This window comes from Malurus melanocephalus, unplaced genomic scaffold (assembly GCF_030028575.1).
Source record: "Malurus melanocephalus ecotype Western Australia unplaced genomic scaffold, MMel_1.1 scaffold_51, whole genome shotgun sequence".
NCBI classification, from domain to species: Eukaryota; Metazoa; Chordata; class Aves; order Passeriformes; family Maluridae; genus Malurus; species Malurus melanocephalus.
Genome location: NW_026623283.1, coordinates 2,383,150 through 2,408,993, shown reverse-complemented (window position 1 = coordinate 2,408,993; position 25,844 = coordinate 2,383,150). Strand labels below are relative to the sequence as shown.

Sequence of the window (25,844 nt, the reverse complement as noted above, 5' to 3'; positions counted from 1 at the left end):
ACTATGTTTTATTTTTGAAAACCAAGCCAAACCAACTAAAACCCAAAACAAAACCAGTAGGACTAATGCTAAATATTCAAAATACCCATGCATAATAAAACACAGGTACGTCCTATCTCACTTGTGCTCTCAGATGTGAAGTGTGCTGAGGTCAGATATAATTCTGCTGTGTGATCCACGATCACTAAGTGCATGTGTTTACCTGGCATGCAGATGACCACCAGCTCTGAATGGAAGCAGCAAGCTGTAATACAAAATTTTTAAACTGCAGTCAGTATCAAAGCTAACAAGAATGCTGCTTAGATACACTCAAGGTCCAGAACATATTAGTGGGATAAAACTTGATTTTAAACGATGAAATATTCTTTAATTTCATTTGTGTATTACCCAGCCTTAAAGCAGTGAAGAAGTAAGCTGAAGATACTTAGTCTGCATGAGTATTTCCATCAAAACTTGGGTATTTCCATCAAAATCTGTTGGTGTTTTGTGAGAATTTTAGTAACACATTAGCCTTGGCAGATAAGCATGAGATTTGTCAAAAACTTGCTTGTTTACTGGCAAGAGACGTGACATTTAGTATTCCAGAAAACATCACCTAAGTATCCAGGTGGAAGTGTGTAGGAAGTATGTCTTACTGTCTTGTAARGACACCTTATAGAAGGATAAGATAGGCAGCACCTAAATTACTTGTATCAAGAATCATTCTCAAGTATGTTTGAACAACTCTTGTGCCTTTGTTACATGCTTTGGACGGGACAATGGGAATCTCTAAAATCATAACACAGGGGAGGTCAAGCATTTCATCTGTGCGCATTGAAGACAACGGTGAAATTGCTGCTGACTKTAGTAAGAACTGATAGCACATATTTGAATACATTATGTCTGCCTGAGCCAGGACCATCCTTTCCATGACCTATGTCATCCATAATGCATGTGTTCTATGTGCTACATAGAAACACGTAGGTCAAATGCATGTGTTGAAGATAAAAGAGAAGAAGAAGGGAAGGAACTAACAAATTCACTGAAGACTGCATATCATGCTAGGAATCTGCATGAATTCTTTGTGGCTGTCTGGGGACTTGCATAGGAAATGCTGAAGGTGTGATCTCAGCTCTATGGGAGTCATAAGAAGGCTTGAGTGGGAGTCATCCTTCACCTTCCCTTTGCCTTGTAGCGGTAGCCAGCAGCCAGACCAACACAACCTGAGGATGGTTTGACCTCTCATTGAAGAAGTGTAAACAGAGCAGTAAAGGGGGAACATCTTGAAATCGATGGCTACTGTGATTGTTCATGGTGAAGTCTGCTTTGCCTTGACATTGCTAAAATACGCAGGTCATCATGTTATTATATTCCTTAGTGAAGAAAGKATTGTATAATGTCTCATCTCAAAGATTTCATTTCAAATTTGTAATATGATTCTAGTCTTTTTTTGCTTGTGTAACAGGAAGGAACAGAAAACATGGGTAGTGAAGTCATTTTTGTGCCACAATCTTATAACACGATAAGGTTATTTGATCTGTTCCCMTGCTGGCAGTTTTGTGACAGCTCTTTCATTATCTCTAAAACAGATAAGGAAGCTGATTGGCAAGAGAGGCGATCCTTTCTACGAAGCACAGGAGAACCACAACTTGATCGGCGTTGCCAACGTGTTTCTGGAGTGCCTTTTCTACGACGTGAAGCTGCAGTATGCCGTGCCCATCATCAGCCAGCAGGGCGAGGTAGGGCAGGGCTGGGCACACTGGGCACTCCTGCAGGGCTCTTTGTGCTGGGAGGATTCCTGTGGATGGCGGGGTTAACAACCAAACGGTGCCTGCTGTTTCCCAGTGAATCGGTGTTTTTCAAATGGCCCTGTATGTTCTGTGTGTAATCGCCTCCAGGTTGCAGGGAGGCTGCATGTCGAAGTCATGCGCGTCACTGGCTCTGTCCCAGAATGTGTGGCAGAAGGAGATGACTCGTCTGAGAACTCCAGTGAGAGCGGCAGTCTGGAAGTCATGGATAACAATGGAGAAATCATTCACCGAGCAAAAAAGCTCTCCTGCAGGGTGAGTGYGAACACCTGATGAAGTTTACGGTTTCAGGAGTTTGTAACTGTGTAGTCAGTCTGATGTAAAGTACTAAGTTATGTGGACAATTGCGTGCTGAAAAGTCTCTGAAAGGACTTCTCTTRTTCCAGCTCAGGGTAGGCYAGTCAGTGGTTGCCAGTGGCTGATCTAATTTGTGTTAGTTTCTAGCAGATGCACGTTTGTATCAYARATAGTGGTGTTRTAARGACTATCCTTTGCTGACACAGAAARGGAAACMATTTTTTCCTGTAGCTACCTCCTRTAGTTTCATCACCTAATGTAGTTATCTGTGGATGATATGTGGATTTAATTTCTTCTGTGATGAAGCATTTTATCTTCCACTTGAGCTTATCAGCTTCTTCAAAGGAAACCTGTACATGGGTGAGGTCCTTACGTCTGCATTTCTGCATAGGCAAAATAAGATCTCTTAAACTGGGACATTTATGTTCTTTAAAAATTCTTCTTGGCTGTTGGTCTTTAATTTGCTGTTGAAGAAGAAGCAATCATATTTGTGACAACATCTTTTTTGTCTCATCAGGTAAAAATAAAAGAAGCAACCGGACTGCCACCGAATCTCTCTAACTTTGTCTTTTGTCAATACACATTTTGGGATCAATGTGAGTCGACAGTAGCAGCACCAGTGGTAGATCCAGATGTGCCTTCACCTCAGAGCAAAGATGCTCATTTTACAGTGACCTTCTCTCACTGTAAGGTAAGTACTTTTAATATGAAACAGTGTCACCAGGAGGATCATATGTTTGAGAGAAACTGTTCAGAGTCTCAACCTTGTTTTGATGGGGAATCAAAAAAGAAGAGGGAATCAAGTCATGTAACTAATAACCTTTGCTTCAAAATGCAGCAAAAGGAAAAGATCTTCTAATTAGTCGTCTTTTAAATTCATGTTCAATGCATGGAGAAAGTTATAGTTTCTATAATGACAACTGATCATGTATTTGTTGGGTAAGCTCAGTTGTTTAAAAGAAATCATTGGAGCTGTGATAGCACTTTAATGGAAATTTTCAAAGTATGAAATACAGTATGCAGAAGCATGAATTGCTGAGATGATGAGGTTTTACAACTTTCTTGTCCAGAGTCGAGCTTTGTGATGCACACTATGTGGTTTTATCAGGCAGGCAGGCAGTTGTTTGGTGTGTTCTTACAATCTAATTGAGAAGATGCAAATTTTTAGTATGATTGAATGTGTTTTCTTTTTCTCATTGCCAGGACTATGTGGTGAATGTCACAGAGGAGTTTCTGGAGTTCATTTCAGAAGGAGCTCTTGCTATTGAGGTGTGGGGTCACAGATGTGCTGGCAATGGCAGCTCTGTTTGGGAAGTTGATTCTCTTCATGCAAAAACTAGGACACTGAGAGACAGGTAGAAATAAATTACAAATGAATGCTTCCACTGACTTTCTGTAAGTTTTCTGATACCTGTGGTACACAAAATACTTTGAGGCAACCCTGAGCTTTTATGGGGATGTCTTTTCAGGTGGAATGAAGTAACTCGAAGAATAGAAATGTGGATTTCCATACAAGAGTTGAATGAGATGGGAGAATACACTGCAGTTGAACTCCATCAGGCAAAAGATGTAAACACGGGGGGAATTTTCCAGCTTAGGCAGGTACGCATCTTTTCCTTGCCACCTTATTCATGCTTAAATTGATTTTTGAATTTCATTCTTAGTTTCTCTCTTCCTCTCAATTTCTTGCTCAGGGTCATTCTCGCAGAGTTCAGGTGACGGTGAAACCCGTGCAGCATTCAGGAATGTTGCCTCTCATGGTAGAAGCAATTCTTTCAGTCTCTGTAGGTGGGGTGACTGCCAGATCAACCAAACTGCAAAGGGGCTTGGACAGCTACCAGGTAAGGCAGTTAATTTCTGAATTTAGTGCTGTACTGCTGTTCTAGACCCACCCTAACATGTTTCCAAAAGGGACCTTAGCACACTGGTACATGATTTGCAGTTTTACATGTGTTTGAGGTTAATACATGAGCATGTGGTGCTGAACTTGCTTCTTTTTTTGCTTATAAATCAGTTTATGACTGATAAAGTACTGAGTGTGGTAGGACAGAAGGAATATGGAAATTGTTTTTACATTTGTGTGTAGAGCCTGATTAATACTAGATTCCTAGTGCTATTAGTTTCCCTCCCTTCTAGGGATGGTGAAAATTGAGGAGGGGAAAAGCAGAAAAAAAAGAAATTTAGTAGAGAAAATGTAGTAGAGAAAATGTACTCTTTAGCTTTTCAGAAAGCACCAAGTTGTTATTTGAAAAAACAGACATCACTCAGTGTGACAGGGCTATTCTACATAGCCAAGGGAATCCTTAAGAAGCATAAATTATTTCAGCTGATACTGGACAAATTCGTATTGGAAATAAAGCATGATTTTAACAGTGGTGGCAAAGAGCAAGTGGAATGGATCACCCAGGGAAGCATGGTGTCTTTTGTCAGAAGATTTGCATTCAGTTSCACAAGTAATTCTAGCCTTGGTTATAGATGAAATTGTAGGACTTGAGAGTAGTGATCTGCTTACTCAGTCCTCTTTCTGCCACTGGATTCTATGGGGGCTTTAATTATTTTTTTTTTAAATAAAACCATTCACTAATATTCAAATCATGGCCTGGCTGCTACAGTCCGCAATGAAAAAAAAGAAATCTTTCTACTTATTAATAAGACTGGTTATTTGAGTGTTGTGATTTTAATATTTTACAAGTTTGTGACAGAAATGTTTGTTTTCATGGTTTGGGATATTTCTGTGAATTTCTGTTGAGCAAAATGCATGGGTGTTTGTGTTTTACAAAATGTATTTTCTCCTACCAGAAGGAGGAGGATGATGGTGGTGATATGGATAGTTACCAGGTATTGCTGCTGTTGCTGTCAATCCTGCGGCATGGGGCACAGCTAATGCTAATGGCCARCAACTCTCAAATGAACAAGCAAAAGTGGCTTTGAAATACACATGTGCTGTGCATTTTAGAGGCTACCTGGGCTATAAAACACTGCTATTTCAGTTTACCTCATGACTTTATACTCTTACAGTGTCCTCTCTTCTCTAGTACTCTGCAGTCAGCTCTCCTAACTGGCTACATGAATTGCTATAAAATAGAAAGCTTTGAAACTTTAATTTAGAATGAAAGCAGTTTCCGGTGAATAATATCACGGGGAAAAGAACCACCAGCTGCAGGCATCTTTTCCAGGCAAATTATGCAGCACAGAATATTTTGTTTTCTAAAAAAATATCATAACCTTTAAAGTTGTGCAGTATTCTGAAATGCTTGAGTGATAGAGTGTGGAAGATGTGGATGGAGGGTAGATACAGAAGCTTCAGTGAAGCATTTTTTATCTGTACAAAACCCAACCTTGAGCSTGTTTCTCTGTGTGATAAGTTGCAATTTACAATATAATAGAAGACTAATTTTAAAAGGTGACAGAGCAGAAGAAGAAATATTCCCCCCCCCCCGCCAAAATAAAATAAATTTCAGATTTCCCCATAGAAGATTTTCTTCTAATAGGCAGTCTTGCAGAAGTAAAACCAGTTAGGTGAGAATGCTGACATCCTTTAAGAAGATGTGTTAAGTTTCATAGCAATCTCAAAAATATAATTTAAGGTACTAACTTCTTGCGGGCTGTTTATGCGCTTCCTGATATATCACAGAGAAGAACCAACCAGATTTTCTGTGATACCACAAAGCATGATTGCATGATGGGTTTTGTTTGCATGAGAAACCCTTTAATTGCACTGGTAGCAGCTGCTAGCAATGGAATTTTGTGCAGGTTTGAGGGTGTACTGACCTGTCTAATCTTCAGGAGAATTTATGATCAACTGATGATACTGGGTTTTCCTCTTCCATATGTAATTCAAAAGTTTGATTGCCACTTCTGGGAGTAATTAGCCCATGGTGTGTAATCTGTTCAGTAGCAGAGGCAGCCACATTTTCTTTTCTCTTGTTGGAATCTGAGACTTGAAAGCAAGTAAACTTCCATTCATGGGTGATGAGGTACTTAATCAGTGTGCATGTTGTTCGGGGRAAGTTTTCTGCATCATGCAAGCCATTTAACATAAATTCTGATTAAAATACCACAAAATTCACTGCCCTTTACTCTTACCCACATAGCCTAGTGACTCTCTTCTCTATTTCCATGTTAGGAAGAAGATTTAAACTGTGTCCGAGAAAGGTGGTCTGATGCATTAATAAAACGCAGAGAATACTTAGATGAGCAGATCCAAAAGATCAGCAACAAACAAGGTTTGCAGCTTGAAATCTCTATCATAAGTACTTCATACCCTATACCACAGAAAGTGTGTCTCATATAATCCTAACTCTTCCACTGCAGAAAAATCTGAGGATGATATAGAGCGAGAAGCCCGGCTGGTGGAACAGTGGGTAGGGCTGACGGAAGAGAGGAATGCAGTGTTTGTTCCGGCACCAGGCAGCGGAATTCCCGGTGCCCCTGCAAACTGGTATGTTCAGAAAAGCCACTGGAGTCGTCAGCTTTTTGTACATAAAYTTTGCACACTGCAAGGTACAAATCTAAGGATGTTTTAGAACTCCCTGTGCTTTCCTGTAATACTACAAACTGCWGTCAGCTGGGCAGAAGGCTGAGAAGGTCAGGTGCTATTCTGAATGTGAGAAAGATTTGCTTAGCTATTACATAGAGTAGCTTTGAAATAGCTTTCAAGGTTTGAAAATCACTTTTGAATATAATATAGTAGTTTGCAACTTTATACAATTCTTACTGGTAGTTTGGTTCCTTTCAGAAAAGCAGTGGTTCAAAGATGAATGGTAAAACACATGATAATTTCATTGATAAGGGGTGGAGAGGGAAGAAACTCTGATTTCAAAGGATGCRTTCGCTGTTTCATCTGCATTTGTAATATATTTCTCTTCAGTATTATATAAGTCTGTGTTTTAGCTAAGGTCTTTGGAGCTGACATGCAAAAATGAGGAATATAACGTTAGGTCTGGGAAAGTATGGGCAAGAAATACTCCTCAAATCAAGTGTACACTGATGTCTCCAATACTATTTGGGAATAATATAGCAATACTCTTTTCTCACAGTTTTCACCCTTATCCTGAAGTGTGCTGTGGTCATGCAGCTAAAAGTTTGTTTATGGATTTAAAGACTATGCCTCCCCAGTAGTTAAATCCAGTTGTTTGAAGGGTTGCTGACCTTTATATATGAGATGACTACAACCAGTGAACTTCATAAGGAACTGAACAGGAAGTTTCAAACTCTGATCCTCACAGCAGCTGCCATGTGCTGTGTGGTGCGAACTGAGTTTTGGCAAAGCTCTCCAWTTAGCTCTGTGTGTAGGTAAACAAAATGCTGTCTGTGACACACATTCAGAGTAGCCATGAAAATGCTGACAGCTCTAGCCATTGGCTGCAGTTAATGAATATTGCACGGAGATCTGTTTGCCCAAATCAGCTGAGATATGAATCTGCCTTCTTTGTTGCCAACAGTTTGTTTTGTTTCAGGATTCCACCTGCAGGAATGGAAACACATATACCTGTTCTCTTCCTTGATTTGAATGGTATGTTGTAACAGCAAATTAAGAAATTTGTGGAAGGGGAAATGGGGGATTAGTTTGCGTCAATAAATTGTTAAATGGAAGAATAAACTTGAAAGGTGTAAGAAATCCAACAAGTCTTGGCAATGACACTGTCTGATAGGGCCTGTAAAGTGCTTTTTCTTCTGGTTCTGTATGTTGGCATAAGAAAGCGCAACTGTTTTTGAATAAAGATAAAARTCAGGGAACATAGGAGTAGAGTGATAGGCTGTGCAAGAGAAAGCAGCRTAAGAAAGCAAATCATCAAACAGCAGATGAGGAATTCCTGTAAGCGTTTTGATTTACAAATCCATGTCATTAAAGCACTTATGGGGATTCTCCCAATGCTCCTTCCACTGATGTATCTGTAGATTCTTCTTAAACWGATCATTTAATGAAGGCTGTGTTAGGATTATAATGAACACTTTTTGGAGAGTGTGAGTGTTTTCCCTTCAAAGGTACTTAGTTTTACATGTGAAAAGGACATTCATGTATATTCTTAATACACAGACACACTGTGTAAGTAACAASAGACTAGAGGTAGCTTCACATTTAAGGACTGTTTAAGATGCAAGTCTAAGTATAAAGCTGAACATAGAGCTGAGGAAGATCCACAGGCTGTATCACATCCAGCACTGCAATGGGCTRCTACGCATATTTATATAGGCAATGTATTAATACGTGCTTTAGCAGATGCCTTTGGAAAGTGAGRTACCCTCTTCCTTCATCTGTGCTCACAACAAATGTTTTTGGGKTTTTTTTCTGCTATCAGTACAGATCAGCAGACAAAAGATCAAATAGGATATTTAAACAGGTTGATTGTATCATTGCACACCTTTTGTTTCTTTGTTTAGCTAAAAGCCTAGTGTAGCCAGAAGTATTTTCAATTTCTTTTGTATTCTGAAATCATTTCAAAATGCTGCACAGTAATAAGATTAGGTAGGATTAAGTGTATTATGAAATATGGGTAGGCATGTATTACAACTACAACTTTGCCTCTATATATTTGTAGCTTTTGGTTTAAAGCTATTTCATTCTTTTCACTTTTGTTTCATTTAGCTGATGACCTCAGTGCCAATGAACAACTTATAGGTCCCCATGCATCAGGAGTCAACTCAATACTCCCAAAGGAGCACGGGAGCCCATTCTTTTATCTGCCGATCATAAAACATAGTGATGATGAGGTAAATTGTTAGCAAGCCACCTCCTTGACAACAGCAGCTGGTGTTAATGCTTTGTTCTTATGTTTTATTTCCTACTTATGTGTTTTAATCATTATTAAAAAATTATTATTACCTTTTTGTCTTGCAAGTACTGTATCTAGTGCTGCCTTTATTTTGTTTATTTAGAATTTAAGAATTTAAGTTAGCTCTTCTGCCTTAATTCAGAGATGACAAGTCTTGGCTCTTGGCAAAATGATAATTCAACTGCCTGGCTCAAAATCCCTTTTCCTCACTGCTTTCCTCACCCCTTCATCATTCCTCTTGCTCTTAATTCTTCAGATAAAACTACTTGGTTTATTGTGCACACCAGGCAAAGCTTAATATTTAAATATAAATTCTTTCATCTGCAGTGCACAATTGGGAATTGTTGGAAATTAATGGTTCTGAATCCATTTTGGAATTTCTTAAGTGACTCCTTCCATGTTCTGTGCCTRTCAGGCCATTGTTTAAGAGAACGTTTCCAGAATAAAGGGGACACCAAAGTTGGGGAGGAGGCAGAAGGAAGGATTAAAAAGTTCTACAGAATGGGTGCAGGTTTATTGTATSTGGGCTGGATTATAACCTAATCCAAGAGAGATGGAAGATTTTGCATTGACATTAATAGGCTTTTAATAAAGTAGCAATAGGACTTGTATGCCTTCATCTAGTCTTGCTTCTGCTTTCCTATCTRTCTCGAGCCATGTGAAGACTTCCTTTTGGGGCAGGGTGTGCACATGCAGGGATTGCAGTCATGATTGTTTTCTCCAGTATTTTAACACCTCTTTTTTGCCTCTTCTGATAAATTCCTTGCTGTAAAAAAGAGGTTTGACCCCACTTGGTTCAATAATGCTGATTTTTCTCTCATTAAGGAAGTGTTTTACTCCATAGTAAATCATGCAAATGATACCTGTTGTTACAATAACAGAATCTACTATTTTCCTTTCCTTCCTCCACTTAATTCTTCTGCATAGGTTTCAGCCACTGCTGCCTGGGATTCTTCTGTCCATGATTCAGTGCACCTGAATAGGGTAACTCCTCAAAATGAGAGAATTTACTTAATAGTGAAGACTACTGTGCAGCTCAGTCATCCTGCTGCAATGGAACTGGTATTACGCAAAAGGATTGCAGCCAACATYTATAACAAGCAGGTAATAAGTTTATATATTCCTTTATTTCTTGTTTTGTTTCATATTCTTGATTTAATGAATATGTTTTCTTATCTGCTTGCTTCATTTTCTAAGTCTGGTCTCCCCAGTTCTTGGGAGAGACAAATGAAAACTAGGTTTTTATAGGTTGCAGTGAAGCTGTTTATTAGTATATTTCTTTGAACTGTCCATTTTTCAATTGACTGAACTTAGTAGTGTGGTATAGTGAGCACAGTTCTGTAAAGAGTGCTTAAAATACCATAAATGCTAAAAAAAGTAAATTTGTAAATTATGGTTCTGATTGCCTTTGTAATCAGATTTTGCATTGTACCTTTTTATTTCTTAGGATGTCATAAAAATAATAATTATCAAAACAGAAGCTAAAAATTWTTTTCTTTCTAGAGTTTTACCCAGAGCCTGAAAAGGAGAATATCCTTGAAAAACATATATTATGCCTGTGGAGTGACCTATGAAATAGTATCCAATATACCAAAGGTAAATTATACCATACTTCTCTGAGAAATTCACAGAAACCAACAGAATTGACCTAGAGCAGTGGGTGATACTGATTAGAAAGTAAATGTCCTACCTTGCTGATATGAGGCATCTTGCCAAAGTGCCTTTACTGAAGTTCAGTGGTGAGATGGTGTTTATCTTTGAACAGTTGGAAACCGTGGGGATCCTATTTTCTCTTCTACTGTGTTTAAGTGAATTTTTGTAGCAGAGTTATTTTTGAAAGCCCATTAATGTCTACAGGGAAAATATAGAGGATACTCAGAGGARTGTTCGCGTCTGTGAAAACAGAATAGCTGGGAAGCTGAGTTCACGGGAATATAAATTGGTTTTTATATAAAAAGCTTGTACAAGTTGTAAATATACTATAAGATTTATTTTAAAAGGTAAACAAACTGGATAAATGAAAACATAGTCTTGTCACCATGTAATTGTCACTTTGTTGCARTACTTACATTTCAAAATCTAGGGAAATCGCAGCATATTTTAAGATTTGGGAAGGATATTCCATTTTCTTGCCTAGGAAGATGTCATTAGTTGAGCCTTAAAATACACAATTTCAGTTTATATATGTATTTTTTCTAGAATTGCATTTACTACAGCAAATGCTCAAAACTTCTCCTAAGCTTGATCTCTTCAGCATCATTTGCAACTCCATTGAAAAGCCCTGCATCAYTGACTGTAATTAGGTTTACTGATTAAGTTTTAGATACCAATTGAAATGAATTTCTGGSTTGAATTGGTCTAAAAAAGCGAATCAAGACATTAAAAACAATTGGCTTTACTTTTTGAAACCTTCAGTGGTGTAACTTGTACCTTAGGCTACAGAAGAAATTGAGGATCGTGAGACCTTAGCGCTGATGGCCGCAAGRAGTGAGAATGAGGGCACATCTGATGGTGAAACCTACATTGAGAAATACACTCGTGGTGTGCTGCAAGTGGAGAACATTTTGAGCCTTGAACGACTGAGACAGGCAAGGAAAAGGCATTTCTTGCACCCTTTGTACTGGATGATGAAAATTCAAGAAGAGATGATTGAACTTTTTTAAATACTGTGTTGCTTTTTTTTTCAGTTGGGTTTTTTTTTTAGAGATCATTGGACAGATAAATATAAGACTAAGTTACCTCCATGAAAATACAAATTTCCATTGATGGTGGATGTAGGAGCTAAAGCTGGCAATGGTGTACTCAGAGCTGAGTACTCAGAACCTGAGCAAGCAAAGGCTAAAKAATGAATTTCAGATAGAACCTTTGGTGGTTGTGTGTGCAAATTAAGATTTGTAAATGGAATCCCTGTTAGGCACACTGAAAAAGGTCCCTCTCCTGCTTGCTCACTTTTCCTGAGGAGACTGTGGCATCRTTGTTAGTGGGTTGTTCTCTTTCCACAGGCAGTCACCGTCAAAGAGGCTCTCTCCACCAAAGCCAGGAACATCCGCAGGAGCATCAGCACTCCAAAYGTGCACAACGTAAGGACCCTCCCTCACGTGGTGCATTAGCTCTGGGGGGCAGGGGCTGCTCTCTGTGTGCTGTGTAAWGCTCACACAGTGAGATATGGCAGTGATTGCTCTGTGCTGAGATTAACCAGCCTGCAGGAAAGCGGGCATGAAGGGAAACCCCTCTCCAAAACTCTCCATCCTAGGAGATAACAAAGCTTACAGGGAAGTGGAAGGGCTGGTTGAAACTCTTCTCCTCTTATAATAATATGTATTTTGGAAGTAGTTTAGGATGACAACTGCCCTGATTCAGAATTCTTTTATCTCCAAGTACTTTTAAATTTTTTCATAATATAAGGGGTAGTTTTCATTTTGCATGCATTTTATGTGTTCTCTCATGCACTCACACAGCAGAAATGTAGATATCTTTGTACATAATCTGGTTTGAAAAGACAGAGCAGAAAAGTTATTAGAGCTAAATGATCACAGTGTTTCCTCAAGACATCATATTTTATAAATAAAAGGTAGGCATTTTGTCACTCTGTTGGTGTTCCGTAGGTGTCCTGTAGCCGACTGGATCTTTCTGCTTGCGATGAAGATGACAAGGTATGGAAACRTAGCAATAAATGGCTCACATTTCCCAGATTTCCCACACCACCAGAAGCAAGATGTGTTTGAGAACTTAGAAAAAAAGAAAAGGAAAAYAGAAATAGTATTTTCCTTCAATGGTATTTAAAGCAGTTGATTTACATAATATATCTTCAAAATGCTGCACAAATTACATATTATTTTGAATTAAACCTTATAGTCCTTTTCTGCTTTCCATGTTACAGTTGTATAAACTGGTATTAAGGAAAGGGAAAGTTTGAGCAAAACTTTAAATGCTTTACTGAAAAGCTAATTAGCTTTTAAACAGTCAATTTGTGTGCAACAGGARAATTGTCTGAAGTCAGTAAGTTGAAATGCCTTTCGTTTGTGGGGTTTGGTTGACTTTTAAAAAGAAACACCTGAATTTACTTATTATTCTTTCCTRCATCAGCATTGCAGATTTATGTGGGTTTTGTTTTTTAGGGTTGGTCTGAAAGTCACCTAGACATATCTGACTGTTGTTCCARTTATCAAGACGTGTCATGCTATGGTACTTTACCCAGGGAGTCACCTCGCAAGAGCAAAGAAGGCAGTGGTGAGGCTTCATATATGGAGTGGCAGTGCTGGTGGATTTTTATCTACTGCATGCAACYGAAAATTAAATTCTCTGTGCTCTTTTCCTACTAAATGCGTTATGCAGCTTCTACTTTAGGAGCTAAATATAAACTGGAAATAGGCGAGAAAGGGAGAAATGCATAAGACATCCAGGAAAGGGTGTAAAGTTGATGGTATCCAAAAAACCAAGAGGAGGCAGAAGAACGTGCTACAAATAGAAATCAAAACTGTAGACAGAAAAAAAGAAAACCCCCACCCAAAACAAAACGAAAAACCACACACATACAAAAGAACAAAAAKCAGCTACTGTTACTTTATGAATTTGAAAATGAAGATTTTTTTTTTWAAAGTGGGAAGTGTCCCTAGGTTCTTTATATGATATGTGGATATTTGCTGTGCCTCCATGTTGGTGTGTCAAGGGTGCCTTGTTTCCTTCAGGTCACATTGTAACAAGCTCTTCTYGACCAGGCAGTGYRKGTAGAAATACTGCTGCAATAAAGTSGGACTGAGGGTTTATTCATTGCTTCCTTGCTTACAATTCCCTTTTTGATTATCCTGGCTGTGCAGCACGCCGGCCTGGCTACAGGGCAGATTTGCAGTGTTGTGGGCAGAGGTCAGGTGAGGCAGAGGAAGCAAAGAGCTTGCGAGTTCCAGTTTCAAGGACACTTCCCACCGTTTTTATGACCAAGGTGAAAAACAGAAATGTTGGAGCCTCAGGATGGAGGGGGCAGATACTCCTGTTTTCTGTTTTCCTTCYGTTTCCATACTTCTCAGAGGATCTCACTGAGCTCTGCATTATTTCAATGCTAAGGCCAATCCTAAATAATAAAATAGTGACTTCTTTTCTGTAGCCAGCAACTTGCCAAACGCATGGTTTAACCGTCAGTTATTTTGAAATATGCTCTTGTAGTCAGGTTATGAAGAACTGAAATACACTATTTTTGCTTTTTTACCTAGGTGTTGTAGCAGAGAATTCCCATGCTTTAATGGCCAGCCCTTTTAAAGCATTTTCTCCCCAGCCACCAAAGTTTTTCAAGCCCTTAATGCCAGTAAAAGAGGAACATAAAAGGAAGACCCCACTTGAAAGCCGACCTCTGCTTAGTCAAGAGGTAATCTTTTAAAACCATCTGCTTTTTTAAAGGAGATGGAGTGATTTTGTGTACTTGACAAATGATTTGCATCTGCTGCAACAGGATTTTGTAATTCTCTGGTAAAATTATTCAGGCTACTCTTTATATGTGGTGGACTTTTGCTGTTTGTTTTTTACGCAAATACTACGTTTGTGGATTTTGGGCTTTTGTTTTCTGAGTTTTTTTTACTTCTTGGTAAGTATTATCCTTTACAGGATGCTTCTATTTTAAAGTAACAGTTATCTACCTTTTTTTTTTTTTTTATTCTCCAGTAAGATGTGGGTGTGGTTTTTTTCATAGATCAAATACAATTCCATGAAACAGTATTCTGGGGTGGTTATAATACTGGCCTTTATTCTTCACCCTCAGTTTCTGGGAGGAGTGCATGAGTTTCCCTATCTATTAACCTGAATTTTGATGTCTGTTTGGCCAGCATGGGTGTTTTACTTTAATCACATCTTCACGCCTTTCTAACCTGGCATCCATTTAGCACCATGGCCAGARCTGTGGTTTGTGTCATGTGTTGTGTGTCTCAACCTTTGCAGAGCTTGCCTCCATCTCAGGTGCGCTGTGCTGGCTGTGCTGTGCCTGCAGGAAGCAGTGCCACCAGCATGCCTGAGGAGAAGATTGTAAGTTTTGTACCAGTTTCTTGAGGCCTGGTGGTGGGCTCAGGGCCACTTGGTGGTGGGCTTGAGGCAGTCACGCTGCTGCAGCAGGAAAAAAGTAGTTGTGAGGTGGATATAACCACTTGTGACTGATTGTAGGTTATAACAGCTGCTTGCCTGGCTTGCAAATGCCCTCTGTCATTGGGACTAACTCCACTGGGGCTTTGTGTTTTGTTTTTGTTTTGGGTTTTAATGTTTATATGTAATTTGTCTTGTGGGCTGGGGGGAGAGGGGAGGCTGTAGTATTTACAGGGCACAAATGGTCAAGTAAAGGATGGGTTAGTGAGCCATGCTGTTGTCACTCTAATTTACCTTGTATGTTACCTAGATTTTGTGACTATACCCCAGAGTAAATGGAATGATCCCATTTGGTGTAAGTAACCATGCATTTAGGTGTGGGTACACTATAAAAGCTTATAATTGCCTGACATCGAAATAATAAGACTAAAATAAGATTGCCGCTCTTAATTAACCTGCAGCCTGTCTTCATCATAATTCAGGTGGAAATTGAGGTGGAGGGCTTTTATTTTAATCTTTACCTGCTAAATCCTTTTCTCACTGCTGCTTCAACAAAAAGTGTACCGTGATTTTTGCTGTTTGATGGTTTTGGTTTTGAGGCTGTGGAACATGGCTGCAAATAATCACTTTAATGAGAGCTTTAGATTTAAAATTCAGAACCTTCAAACTATTTCCTGTAAGTGTTATAGGCCACTTTTCCACAAAATGCTAGTAATGGATTCTTCCTGTTCAACCGTTACTTTCATTCCTATCATTATCCAGCCAAGCCATTAAAAAACTTGTTCTGAATTTCTAATGCTATTTTATAGGGTTGTTCGACCAAAGTATCCCAACTGTTCTGGTGTATATATTTGAAGCTTTGCTGCTGGGTTTRGATGGCAGCTGTTTCATTCCTGATTATGTTAATTTTCCATAAGGTAGCTGACGTGCTGACTCGCACTGAGTCACTGATACAAACAGCACGAAGGTATTTGGAAGAAAAAATCTTCTAGTGGGTTGAAAAAACATCCCTTGGAAAATAAACTGTTACAAAACTTTCCATAGCAACTTAGGGCAGTTTAAATCCCTTGAGTGAAAACAAAGTCTCATCCCATGCATGCCCTGAATTAACCCAGGCACTTGCCTGTGCTGCTTTCCACAGATATGCAGAAGCTTTGAGAGCTTGAAAAGGGCAACATCCTGCCACCAGGCTTTTCCAGCAGGAAGGGAATTAACTCACTGAACATAGTAAACCTGCTGTGGCCAGCAGGACCATGGAAAGCGCTGTTCCTTCAGTTCTCAGCTGCTTGCTCCTACTGATTTCTCCCTTTTTATCAACACCGCTTTTTGTTTGGATGCCTAGGGAGTCAGATCAAGTGAACTGATCCATCCAGCTGATGGCTTGACTACYATGGAGTTACATTTCATTTGGGTCTAGTCCTCTGATGACCTTTCAGACTCTTCAGTGGGTCCTGGGGAGACAGGCAAGGAGTAGCAGCCACTAGTGGGCAGGAGGTTGACACGGCTCCTTTGCATAGCCCTGCCAGCCTATGGTGCTGTGCTTRCCAAAGGATCCTTCTGGGGTATTTTGTCTTTAGGAAAGAAGTCTTTGTTGGGTCCAGGCTTCCCAAGCTACCCCATTTTTTTTAGAGCTACAGTGAGTCTTATATTTTAACTAAGCTGGAGTATTGCAATATCCAAAATACATCTGTCAAAGGAGGGAGGGGAAAAAAAGCAATTAACAAAAAATATTTTTATTCAGTTGGACTGAAATAGAGCATTCAGCCTGAAATTTCAATGAGTACTTACATGTGTTTGATATTGCAACTACATCAAAAAAGCATGGTATAGGGGCATGTTCTATGTAATATGGGAGTACAGTAGCTTATGTTAAGGTCAGATTCAATGTTTTCATCTTAAGTGTATTTAAATACTGCCAGTAATTAACATGTCTAAGGGGGGTTTAGCTAAGCCTCCTAGCAGGCAGTAGAAATTGAAGCACCAGTGGTGCAACCACTGAATAAGTATTACTGGTTTTTAAATTAGTAAAATRGGAACTAACTTGTTGAAGTTACTTGAAGGGTGTAATTTAGGGATTTGAAAGCTCGGATGCTTTAAGTTTTAATGACACAGTATCTTTGCTACAAAGCAGGTGTAGGGAAGGTGCTCTGTGCTCTCGCTTATTTTGCTGCTTTACTGTTAGAACTTGATGTATGGTCATCTCCTTAGTTCTTGCTGTTATGTTTTTTCTGTTACCAGTTCTTAAATCCACTTTTCATTACAGTCATTGTTACATCCCAGGGAAGTAGCTGAARTTTCTTTACCAGTTTTTCAATGATTTTTATCTTTATTTATACAAATAGCCTGAGCTGTACAAGGTACCTCCTTTTTTTTTCCTGACATCTTACATCCACAGAAATTTGAAGAATCTTRAAATYGCTTTGYTTCTGGAATTTCCCAACCAGGAAGCTTAACAGGAGCTCTGAAAGGAAATATGTCTTGTCCCCACCAGGGGCATCTTTTGTCTGTCTCAAGGTGGTGTCTCATCACCTATTTGCAGCATTCTTCATAGCCGAAGTCCTAGTAAGAAGATTGGTTCTCTGTACCTTAGCTTTTATACCTATGATGACAGATAACTCTGAAATAGCACATGACTGATAATGAGGGTACTTRTTTGACATTTCCTAATCAAGTCACCAATATCTGTGTGTTTGTAGAGCCATTTGTCAGTTACAGCCTCTTATTAGTCTGGTTCTGAACAGGGACTACTACATGTGTGCTAAGATTTTTTTTTTTTTTTTGGTCAAATGAAGAACCTTACAAGTTTCAAAGGATATACAAAGAACTCTCTTACAAAAATTATTTTTGATCTCAAGGGGCTATTTAGCTAGCTAACTTCCTTCATTTTTAACGTTTAACCCCCACCTCCAAACTGTAAAGGGTCTGCATAGAAAAAAAACTTAGTTTTGCACAAATAAATAGGGCAAAAGGGAAGAARTAAGCAGAATGATTGAGAAAACATCCCTCAGGGATGAGCAACTGGTATCCTGCAATATGCAAAAAGATATGCTTTGCATAAGGCTTTAGTGYTTGGAAGGATATTCTTAGTCTCAATAAAGGGGGTATTAATTTTTTTTTTCTTCTAAAGGAACTGTGGATTTCAGATGTAAGTAGCAAGATCTTCAATAGTATGAATAATACTTTGTAGTCTTACATGATGTTTCATAACATTATTGCTCCTCTTCAGAGAAATAAATAATTGCAAACTAAAGCCTTCTTCCAAATTCTGTATCAGAAATAACTCTGAAGTAGTAGTAAGCAAAGGATGCTAAGCCTTTAAATTTAGCAAATACTAATAATCTGAAATGTGGTTGAATTTGTCAGATATACTTAGACAAGTAGAAGCATCCTGTTCAGRTACTGATAGCTGGGCCAACAAAAATGTAATATTACTGAAGATCTTGAGTGAGTTTAAGAGGCCATTCTCATGGGTAATACTGAATTATATTTGCTATGAACATAAACATGGTAGGAATGGAAATGAGACCTTGTTATAGATGWGGGCTGTCTGACAGGTAGGGAGAAGCTGGAATAGCTGGAGCTGTTGAGTCTTAAGGAGACCAGTCAGAGGGGCATCTTACCAATGTATAAAAACATCTGATGGGATTGGGTGAGGCAGACTCTTCTCAGCAGTGTCCAGTGACAGGACATGAGCCAAATCAAAACAGATGAGATTCCATTTGAACAAGATAGAACAAGAAAACACTTTGTCTACTGTGATGGGGATCAGACACTGAAATGAGTTATGCAGGAAGGTTATAGAGATCTCAAAACCCACCCAACTGAACACGGTCTTGGACAGCCTGTTCTGGGTGACCTGGCTTGAGCAGAGGGAGAYTGGGCTAATTGACCTCCAGAGGTGCCTTCCAGTCCAAACAATTCTGTGATTATTCTGATGTGGGCAAACCGAGCAAATCTGTTTCCTGTTTGAGTATTTGAAGTTTAGTTATACAAAGTTATTTGAGCCATCTTGGCTATTACGAAGTGTAGGAAACATTTTCAAGAGGATGTTTATCCTGATGTGTTGGTACTCCGTGGTCATCTGGTTAACTGTTCTGCTTTTCCGTTCACATTGTTTATTCACAGCAGGTGTCTGAAAGATTCCAATTACTTCAKATATCACACAGGACCTGCCTTGCTTAGTATTTGAAATCTGTGGTGCAGATAAAGGAACATATACATATGTTTATACCTTCATATATACATATAAATGAAGACATATACATATAATCGTATAAATGAAGACATGTATAAAAGGAAGTGCTTTAAAAAGCATCCATGTGGAGTCCTGCCTGCARTATTTTATCCTGGGGGAGCAGCCCTACTACGTTGCTGGGGCCTTTCTCAGATAAATCTTTACAGAACTGATGTCCTCAGTTTCAGATCTGTGCCACATCTGTGGTCCGGTCATGGTGCATCCACACTGATCACCAAGGGGAAATTCAGGGGGGCACCTCCAAATTCTGCCTGGTTGATTGGTGTCACTTATTTTCTCCCAAACACATACATGTATGCATAGAAATGCTTCCTTGAAGATTTGCTGTAATATTTCATCTTTTTGGTTATATTTTCAAACACCCTGAATWTGTTCAGGTGTGATAGTCAGGGGTAAGCAAAATTATTTAGCCTCACTAATATCAGGTTAATAGAAAATCCCATTGTGCAAAGTTTTTARTAATCCCAAAGTTTTTAATGATCTGTATTGTAGCAGAGACTCTGTAAGGCCTTTTCCATTCATATTTGTGTTTATCTTGTTAGGTGGTGAATTAATTCTATACAATACATTGAGTAGGTTWAATTAGTCTAAATCATGGCAGAAAAACGTTTGTGGATGAAACCATGTAACTTTCCTTTTATTGCTTTATATTTTCTGAACTATTTAGAATTTATTTTCTAAAAATTGAATAGCTCAGTGTAGATAGGATATGTTTCCAGTAGCTCTTTTCAATGGAGTCTTCCATTCTTCAGTTAAAGAATATTAAACTTACATATTTCTCCATGCTCAGAAAGGAAAAAATCAAGTATGATTAGTTTATTTTGAAAACCCCACTGTCACAGGTTCCTAATCCTAATTCCTCTCTTCATTTGCAGGACTCAGAAGAGGAAGACAGTGAGTTGGAGGCCATTAATAAGAAACTGATAAGTCCACAAAGTTTTCAAAACTTCCGGCCTTATGTACCGGAGGAGTTTGCTGACTTCAGTATTTACAATGCTAGCCTGGAGAACAGGGAGTGGTTTTCCTCTAAATCAGACTTCATGAGCTCTCGTGTTCTTCTTGAGAAAGAGGTGTCCCGCAGCCCCACCACTAGCAGCATCACTAGTGGCTACTTTTCCCACAGTGCCTCTAATGCCACCCTGTCTGACATGCTTGTTCCCTGTAGTGATAGCACAGACCAGCTAGCCGGTCACACCAAGGAGCTGGACTCTATTGATCCTTCAGGGTTATCCCTTGCACATGATTTAAGATCTTTGAACAAGGAATGTCGAGAGTCGGAGACAGAGTTAGTGAGAGAAAAGTTACCTGTGTTGCCACTGAAAGAAAACAGTGCCTTAACAGAGCAAGTASCACTGTCATTCAGTGCCACTGACAGAGACTCTCAGCAGTTACCCAGAGCTGGATCCCTCTCAGCTCTAAGTTCCTTGGATGGCAAAAACACCATCGAATTTTCACCACGTGAGGTGACGGTTGAGCACACGACGGACATTCTGGAGGATCACTCCTTTACTGAGTTCATGGGCGTTGAAGATGGAAAGGATTTTGACCATTCAACAGCTCCACAGTCGTGTTCCCCTCTGTCATCTAATGGAGTGAGCACCTCRGAGTGCCCCCGAGGCCCTGGCAAGGGGCAGAGCACGTGCGCGGGCCAGCAGAGCTCTGCAGCAACAGCAGGAGACCGGATTGCGGATGCTGTGGAAAGTCCTTTCTCTTCTGGACTGGTGAGAGACACTTCAGACCCTGAGACTTATCCAGATGCTTCCGTGGACRATTTTATTACGAAGGACCACTTGGACAGTTCTGATTGTGAAGAAGGTGCTTCTGCAGATCAAGCCCATGTCTTGCCAAGCTGGGTGGCCGTGGGCGAGCAAGTCTGTGTTGGAAGTAATAAGATGGGCACAGTGAGATACGTTGGAACAGTGGATTTTTCAGCTGGAATCTGGGTCGGAGTTGAACTCAATGTTCAGCTGGGTAAGACAAAATGTCTTCTGGGTTATCTATGCAGCTACTGTGACCTATTTTTAAAGCCACAGTGCAACCATTCCTTGCTGTTCAGTCCTGGGAAGTACCTCCAGTTTCATGAAGCTTGGTRTCTGATACACCCAGTTCTCATCTTCCTGGCTATGGGGATGCTCTGATCCATTTTTAACTGTCTGAAAACMCTGCTTTTGCATGTTGTGGTAGTTCCCTGTTGGTACCCATCTGTTTTTGCAGATCAGAGAAACAAGCAAAGCCTAAAATTGTCAGATTTTTAAAAAATCAATGTGCACACATCCATGAACAGTACTAATAGTGTGCATCACTTGTCAGATAGATTTGCTGTCAGTGGCTTTTAGAGATTTATTGCTGTTTTCCACTAGGGAAAGATGAATTCCAGAGTACAGGTTTTCTTTAACTTCACTTTGGAGGGGTCAGTAAAARTCAGTGCTCTGCAAGTGTTAAGAGACTTTTGTAGAAATACCTAAGGTAATTTAAAAAGATATTTTTAGTAGTTTAATAGGTAATATCACTTATGCCAGAAGACTGTCTGCTGCTAAATTTTAAGCTTTGCAAGCAATTGGTTTTSAGGAAAGTTTATTCTACAAAATGAACATATGCTTCGACTTTTAAAAGTGTTAGTTAACAAAGCTATATTTTAGAAAATCATATTTTTGATCATAATTCAAGCCCTCCTTTACAAGTTTTGTTCTTCCTAGCGAACGGTGAACATCTGGCTTTGTCACTCAGCAGAAACAATCTTGACTATTTGACATATAACCAAAGCTATTCACACTTCAGCGCCTCRATTGTTTGTGCTAATGGCAGTACCAGCATTTAATCCTGTGCATTTCTTTCCATTGAAGGGAAGCACGATGGAATTGTGAAAGGCAGAGAGTACTTCCACTGCAAACCACGACAYGGTGTTTTCGTTCGCCCTGGGCGCCTCAGCAAAGCACCAGCTCCTGCAAGGAAATTGAGTAGCACTTCCAGGTCTCAGGCATCTTCCACTTCAGAGAAACGGAAGAGTTCTGTGCTTCACGGCTCATCGGCCACTCCCAAGACAGGAGGAGATGTCCTCTGCCATTCAGGAGATGCAGCAGCTTCTGCTTTTTCTAGGAAACAGGAAAACAGGAAATCTTGGATTAACTAAACTGCAGTATTTTTGCACTTACTACACGCATCACTGTGTAGAAAACTTTATGGATTTTTGAAGCTATTGTACATTTTAACCTGTCCATATGGAATGTGTATTCTCTAGAAGTCCTTGACTTAATTMTCTAATTTTTTTATAAATAATATATATATTATATATATATGAATGTGTATCTATAGTTTGTCTGCCAGTGGGCAGATGTGGCTGCACACTAAAACACAGTTAAAGCTGATCTGTAGATAACTGAGGTACTGGACTATTTGTTACACAACAACTTGGAAGATATATTTTAAACAACAAAAGATATTTTATTGAGGAAAAACCAGGATGTAAATCCGTATTTGGAAAAAAATAACCCAACCGCTATGGTTTGCTGTTCTTAATTACCAAAGAACTTGTTTTAGACTGACATATTTGCTGTTTATATCTTTCTATTCTAAATGTTTTAACTGGTAATTTGGTGCCATGTTTCATTCAGTCACTGGGCACCRTGCAGCCTTATGTTCTGTGTTTAAGCACACTGAAATATCCATCTGCTTCATGTTTTGTCTTCCTAGAGGCCTGCCACTGTGCTGACTTGGCATTGGATTGGAATGACTGACGATGCCTGAAGCTATGAGTCTGGCATTTCATGTGTTAGCATAAGCCAGCCAGGCAGTTTGACTGCAGAAACAGTATTACTGCAAGGGTGTGGGAGGACAACATTTGGGGTTTTTAGGGGGTTCTGGGTTTTYTGGGGGGGAATGGGAAATAAAGAAGCAGTAAATGGATCATAACTGCAAACTTTGCACTTGTTACTTGCTGGTTATTATCAAGATAAAATAGAACCTGCTAAAGTAATTTTAATCTGTAAAGTTTATTTTAATAATGGGAATGATGGAGGGATTTATGTCTGGTGCTCATGAATTCCTAAGAAGGTTGTTCCATGTGTAGATACTGTAGATGCCTGTACAAGTGGTTCTGGATATTTGTAAAGCAACATGGTAAAAAAATTAGTGAAGTGAATGGCCTGCTGTATCTTTTCTTTGTTCCTTAGCAAGTGAATGATTGAGATACCTGGGGCCTTACTGAAAAGCTGCTGTTCTTTCTTTGATTGTTGTGTACAGTAAGCGGACTCGYGGATTTTACTGTTTACTGTAAAGAACTGTAATTTATATACTGCTATACTGTATTTAATTGGTGCAGACCTATTGTGTGTTAGAATAGAGACTGTTTACCTGGGATTTAAAAAAAAATGTTTTGCTTGTGTTTGGTACAATTAGGCTTCATGCTCAAAGAGGGAGCTGTTTCTAGCTGGTGCTGTTCAGATGCAAAGGACTTGGTAAAAATGCTGAAGAAGGACGGTRTGGTTGGAGTGGAAGACTGGATGGTATTAACCCATCTTACTACTGAGCCTCAGAGGAGGAAATAGCAGCCCCTGCAGATGCACGTTCCTCACCTTCTGCTTTCCCCATCACTCTCAGGAGAGAAAGTGGAGCCAGGGAACTCCTGATGACAGCATCATGTGGGTCAAGGGGAGATGGGACAAGTTCCTGGAAGACAGACAAGAGAGAAGTATGTAAAGGCCTCAGCTGCCTGTAGCATGGTTGGCAGCTGGGAGGAGGCAGTGAAAGGAAGGGGCTGTGACGTGCACTGCAYTTGCCCTTGACATGGGTTTTGTCTCTTCTAAGACAGGATTCTTATGTGTGAATTGCTTTTGGTGAAATGCGTATCTCTGCAGAGCAGTTCATACTTCCGGTCTCCACCTGGAGTTGCTCTCACTGMATTAATGATATTGCTGTTGGAGGAAATTGCCATAATAGAAAAAGATTTTGTGCAGAATTATTTTATCAGGCACAGATGATTGGTGTTGATACCTGGCAGTATTYTACAAACACTCCACTGTCTTGAAGTTAAGTTTAGATATCACTTTAATCTATTTATAAACMTTTTAGCAAATCCACTTACACATTTGTCCAGGCCTCTACAAGTCASTGTGGCCATTTCCTTATGGCAAAGATTCAGTTCTGTACCAGGCATCAGCCAGCATCACCTGGGTTCTCCATTACTTCAGACCTCTGAGAATACAGAATGCATGATTGATTGCTTCAGAAACTCTGGGATAATCGTGCTCTTGGAGTGGGCAGTGCTGAAGAGACCAAAGCAAGCTAACCCCTTGTCCTTTACCCATTTCATACCACCTGTGTTATTGTGAGTTCTGTTATTATTAAAACCTATACTTTTGACAATTTTCCATGCCCTGCCCTGGGTTGAGGTGAAATTAGAAGGACCACATCTAATGAGTGCAATGATGCAATGTGAAAATGAAAGCTCATGTGCTCCTCAAAATTATAGTACATAAACAGAAACAGTTCTTTTTCTTGTTAGCAATGCTAGAACTAGGAATTTGCTGTCTTGAACTTTGGAATCAAAGTGGAAGAAAACCATGGTGATAGTGCACCTGCAAATGGTTTCTTTTTTCTTTTTAATATTAACTAGCAGCTAAAATACACTGCCTAATAACCATGGTCTACAGTCTGTAGCAAGATGTCAATTWAAAAAAAAAAAMAAMMAMCWMCYATSATRMTRMWKAAYAWYATGCAGAGCCAATCCCTCCTTGTTCCTGCAATTTACACAGAATTGCCGGATTGTGACCATCAGGGTATTTGTAATGCCCGSTAAGATCACGCCGGCCTTCACCTGGTTTTCTGAGTTTATGATGYGCTGGTTTTCCGAGCATGCATGCCTTTATGGAGACACGGAGTGTTCAGGGAACAGCTGCCGCAGCCCAACAAGCACCAGCACAAAGCTTTGGTCGGCACCGCTCTCTGTCTCAAGGTTTCCCCACCAAAGGCTTCCTTCGAGYTTGCAGCGGGAGGCAGAGGGCGGAGTGCCCTGTAAACAATACCAAGTGCCAAGGAGCAGTGTCATGAGGGAAAGGCCGGCTGCCAGCCCCTGGCCGCAGCCTCTGGATGTTCCCTCCCTGCCCTGAGGTGAACTCGCTCGGCTCTTGTGTCCCTAGGAGTGGGGGACAGGAGCTGCCCCCGGCTGGACAGGCTGGTGGCGGACACGGAAGAGCGCGGTGGGACTTGCTTCCAGCCTTTCCCAGCTTTGGGGGCGTCTTGGTCTGCTCAGCTGGGAATTTACAGAACCCAGAGGGAGGGGAAAAAACGTGTCAAAATCTCTGCCTGAAAAGGACTGTAACGATAGACCGATGTTGGGGRAGGGTGGAGAGGAAGAGGCTTGACGAAAGCAGGCGCTGCCTTATTTCTGCAGTAAAACATGCTAAAAACAGCTTTTCTCATTAAACAAAAAAACCACAAACCCAAAAAACCTCTATCCCGGTGGAAAATGTATGCTATGCCAGTGCAGCGGAGTTTTCACCCGTGAACGCGTAAACCGCGAATGCTTGAGGGTGGAACGCAGAGAGGGATGACGCTGGAAAGCCACCCAGCTTTCCTGACCTATTTGCGTGCCATTCCAGCTAATACGTGCGCGCTCCGGCACRAATCGGGGACAGCGCAACGGCGGGAAGCGACCCGCGGGTGCCTGCA

The 25,844-nt window shown here is 40.0% G+C and overlaps 1 protein-coding gene across 5 annotated transcripts in view; it reads left to right on the top strand.

The window, feature by feature from the left end:
- The window catches only part of KIF13A (kinesin family member 13A), a 103,632-nt gene extending 80,316 nt beyond the window's left edge, over positions 1–23,316 (top strand). Inside the window, exons 20-40 of one of the 5 annotated variants that reach the window (XM_057365356.1) lie at positions 1,569–1,718; positions 1,878–2,042; positions 2,602–2,775; positions 3,288–3,439; positions 3,554–3,686; positions 3,779–3,925; positions 4,884–4,922; positions 6,211–6,310; positions 6,399–6,525; positions 7,544–7,599; positions 8,674–8,798; positions 9,788–9,964; positions 10,364–10,456; positions 11,296–11,448; positions 11,863–11,940; positions 12,466–12,513; positions 12,979–13,087; positions 14,068–14,219; positions 14,786–14,869; positions 20,054–21,149; positions 22,022–23,316. In XM_057365356.1, coding sequence (XP_057221339.1) covers positions 1,569–1,718; positions 1,878–2,042; positions 2,602–2,775; positions 3,288–3,439; positions 3,554–3,686; positions 3,779–3,925; positions 4,884–4,922; positions 6,211–6,310; positions 6,399–6,525; positions 7,544–7,599; positions 8,674–8,798; positions 9,788–9,964; positions 10,364–10,456; positions 11,296–11,448; positions 11,863–11,940; positions 12,466–12,513; positions 12,979–13,087; positions 14,068–14,219; positions 14,786–14,869; positions 20,054–21,149; positions 22,022–22,308 — 3,645 coding nt within the window. In that variant the 3' untranslated portion in view covers positions 22,309–23,316. Of the gene's footprint in view, positions 1–1,568; positions 1,719–1,877; positions 2,043–2,601; positions 2,776–3,287; positions 3,440–3,553; positions 3,687–3,778; positions 3,926–4,883; positions 4,923–6,210; positions 6,311–6,398; positions 6,526–7,543; positions 7,600–8,673; positions 8,799–9,787; positions 9,965–10,363; positions 10,457–11,295; positions 11,449–11,862; positions 11,941–12,465; positions 12,514–12,978; positions 13,091–14,067; positions 14,220–14,785; positions 14,870–20,053; positions 21,150–22,021 lie in introns of all 5 variants that reach the window. The other 4 variants (XM_057365355.1, XM_057365357.1, XM_057365358.1 and 1 more) reach the window with 4 other exon arrangements.
- The last annotated feature ends 2,528 nt before the right edge of the window (positions 23,317–25,844 follow it).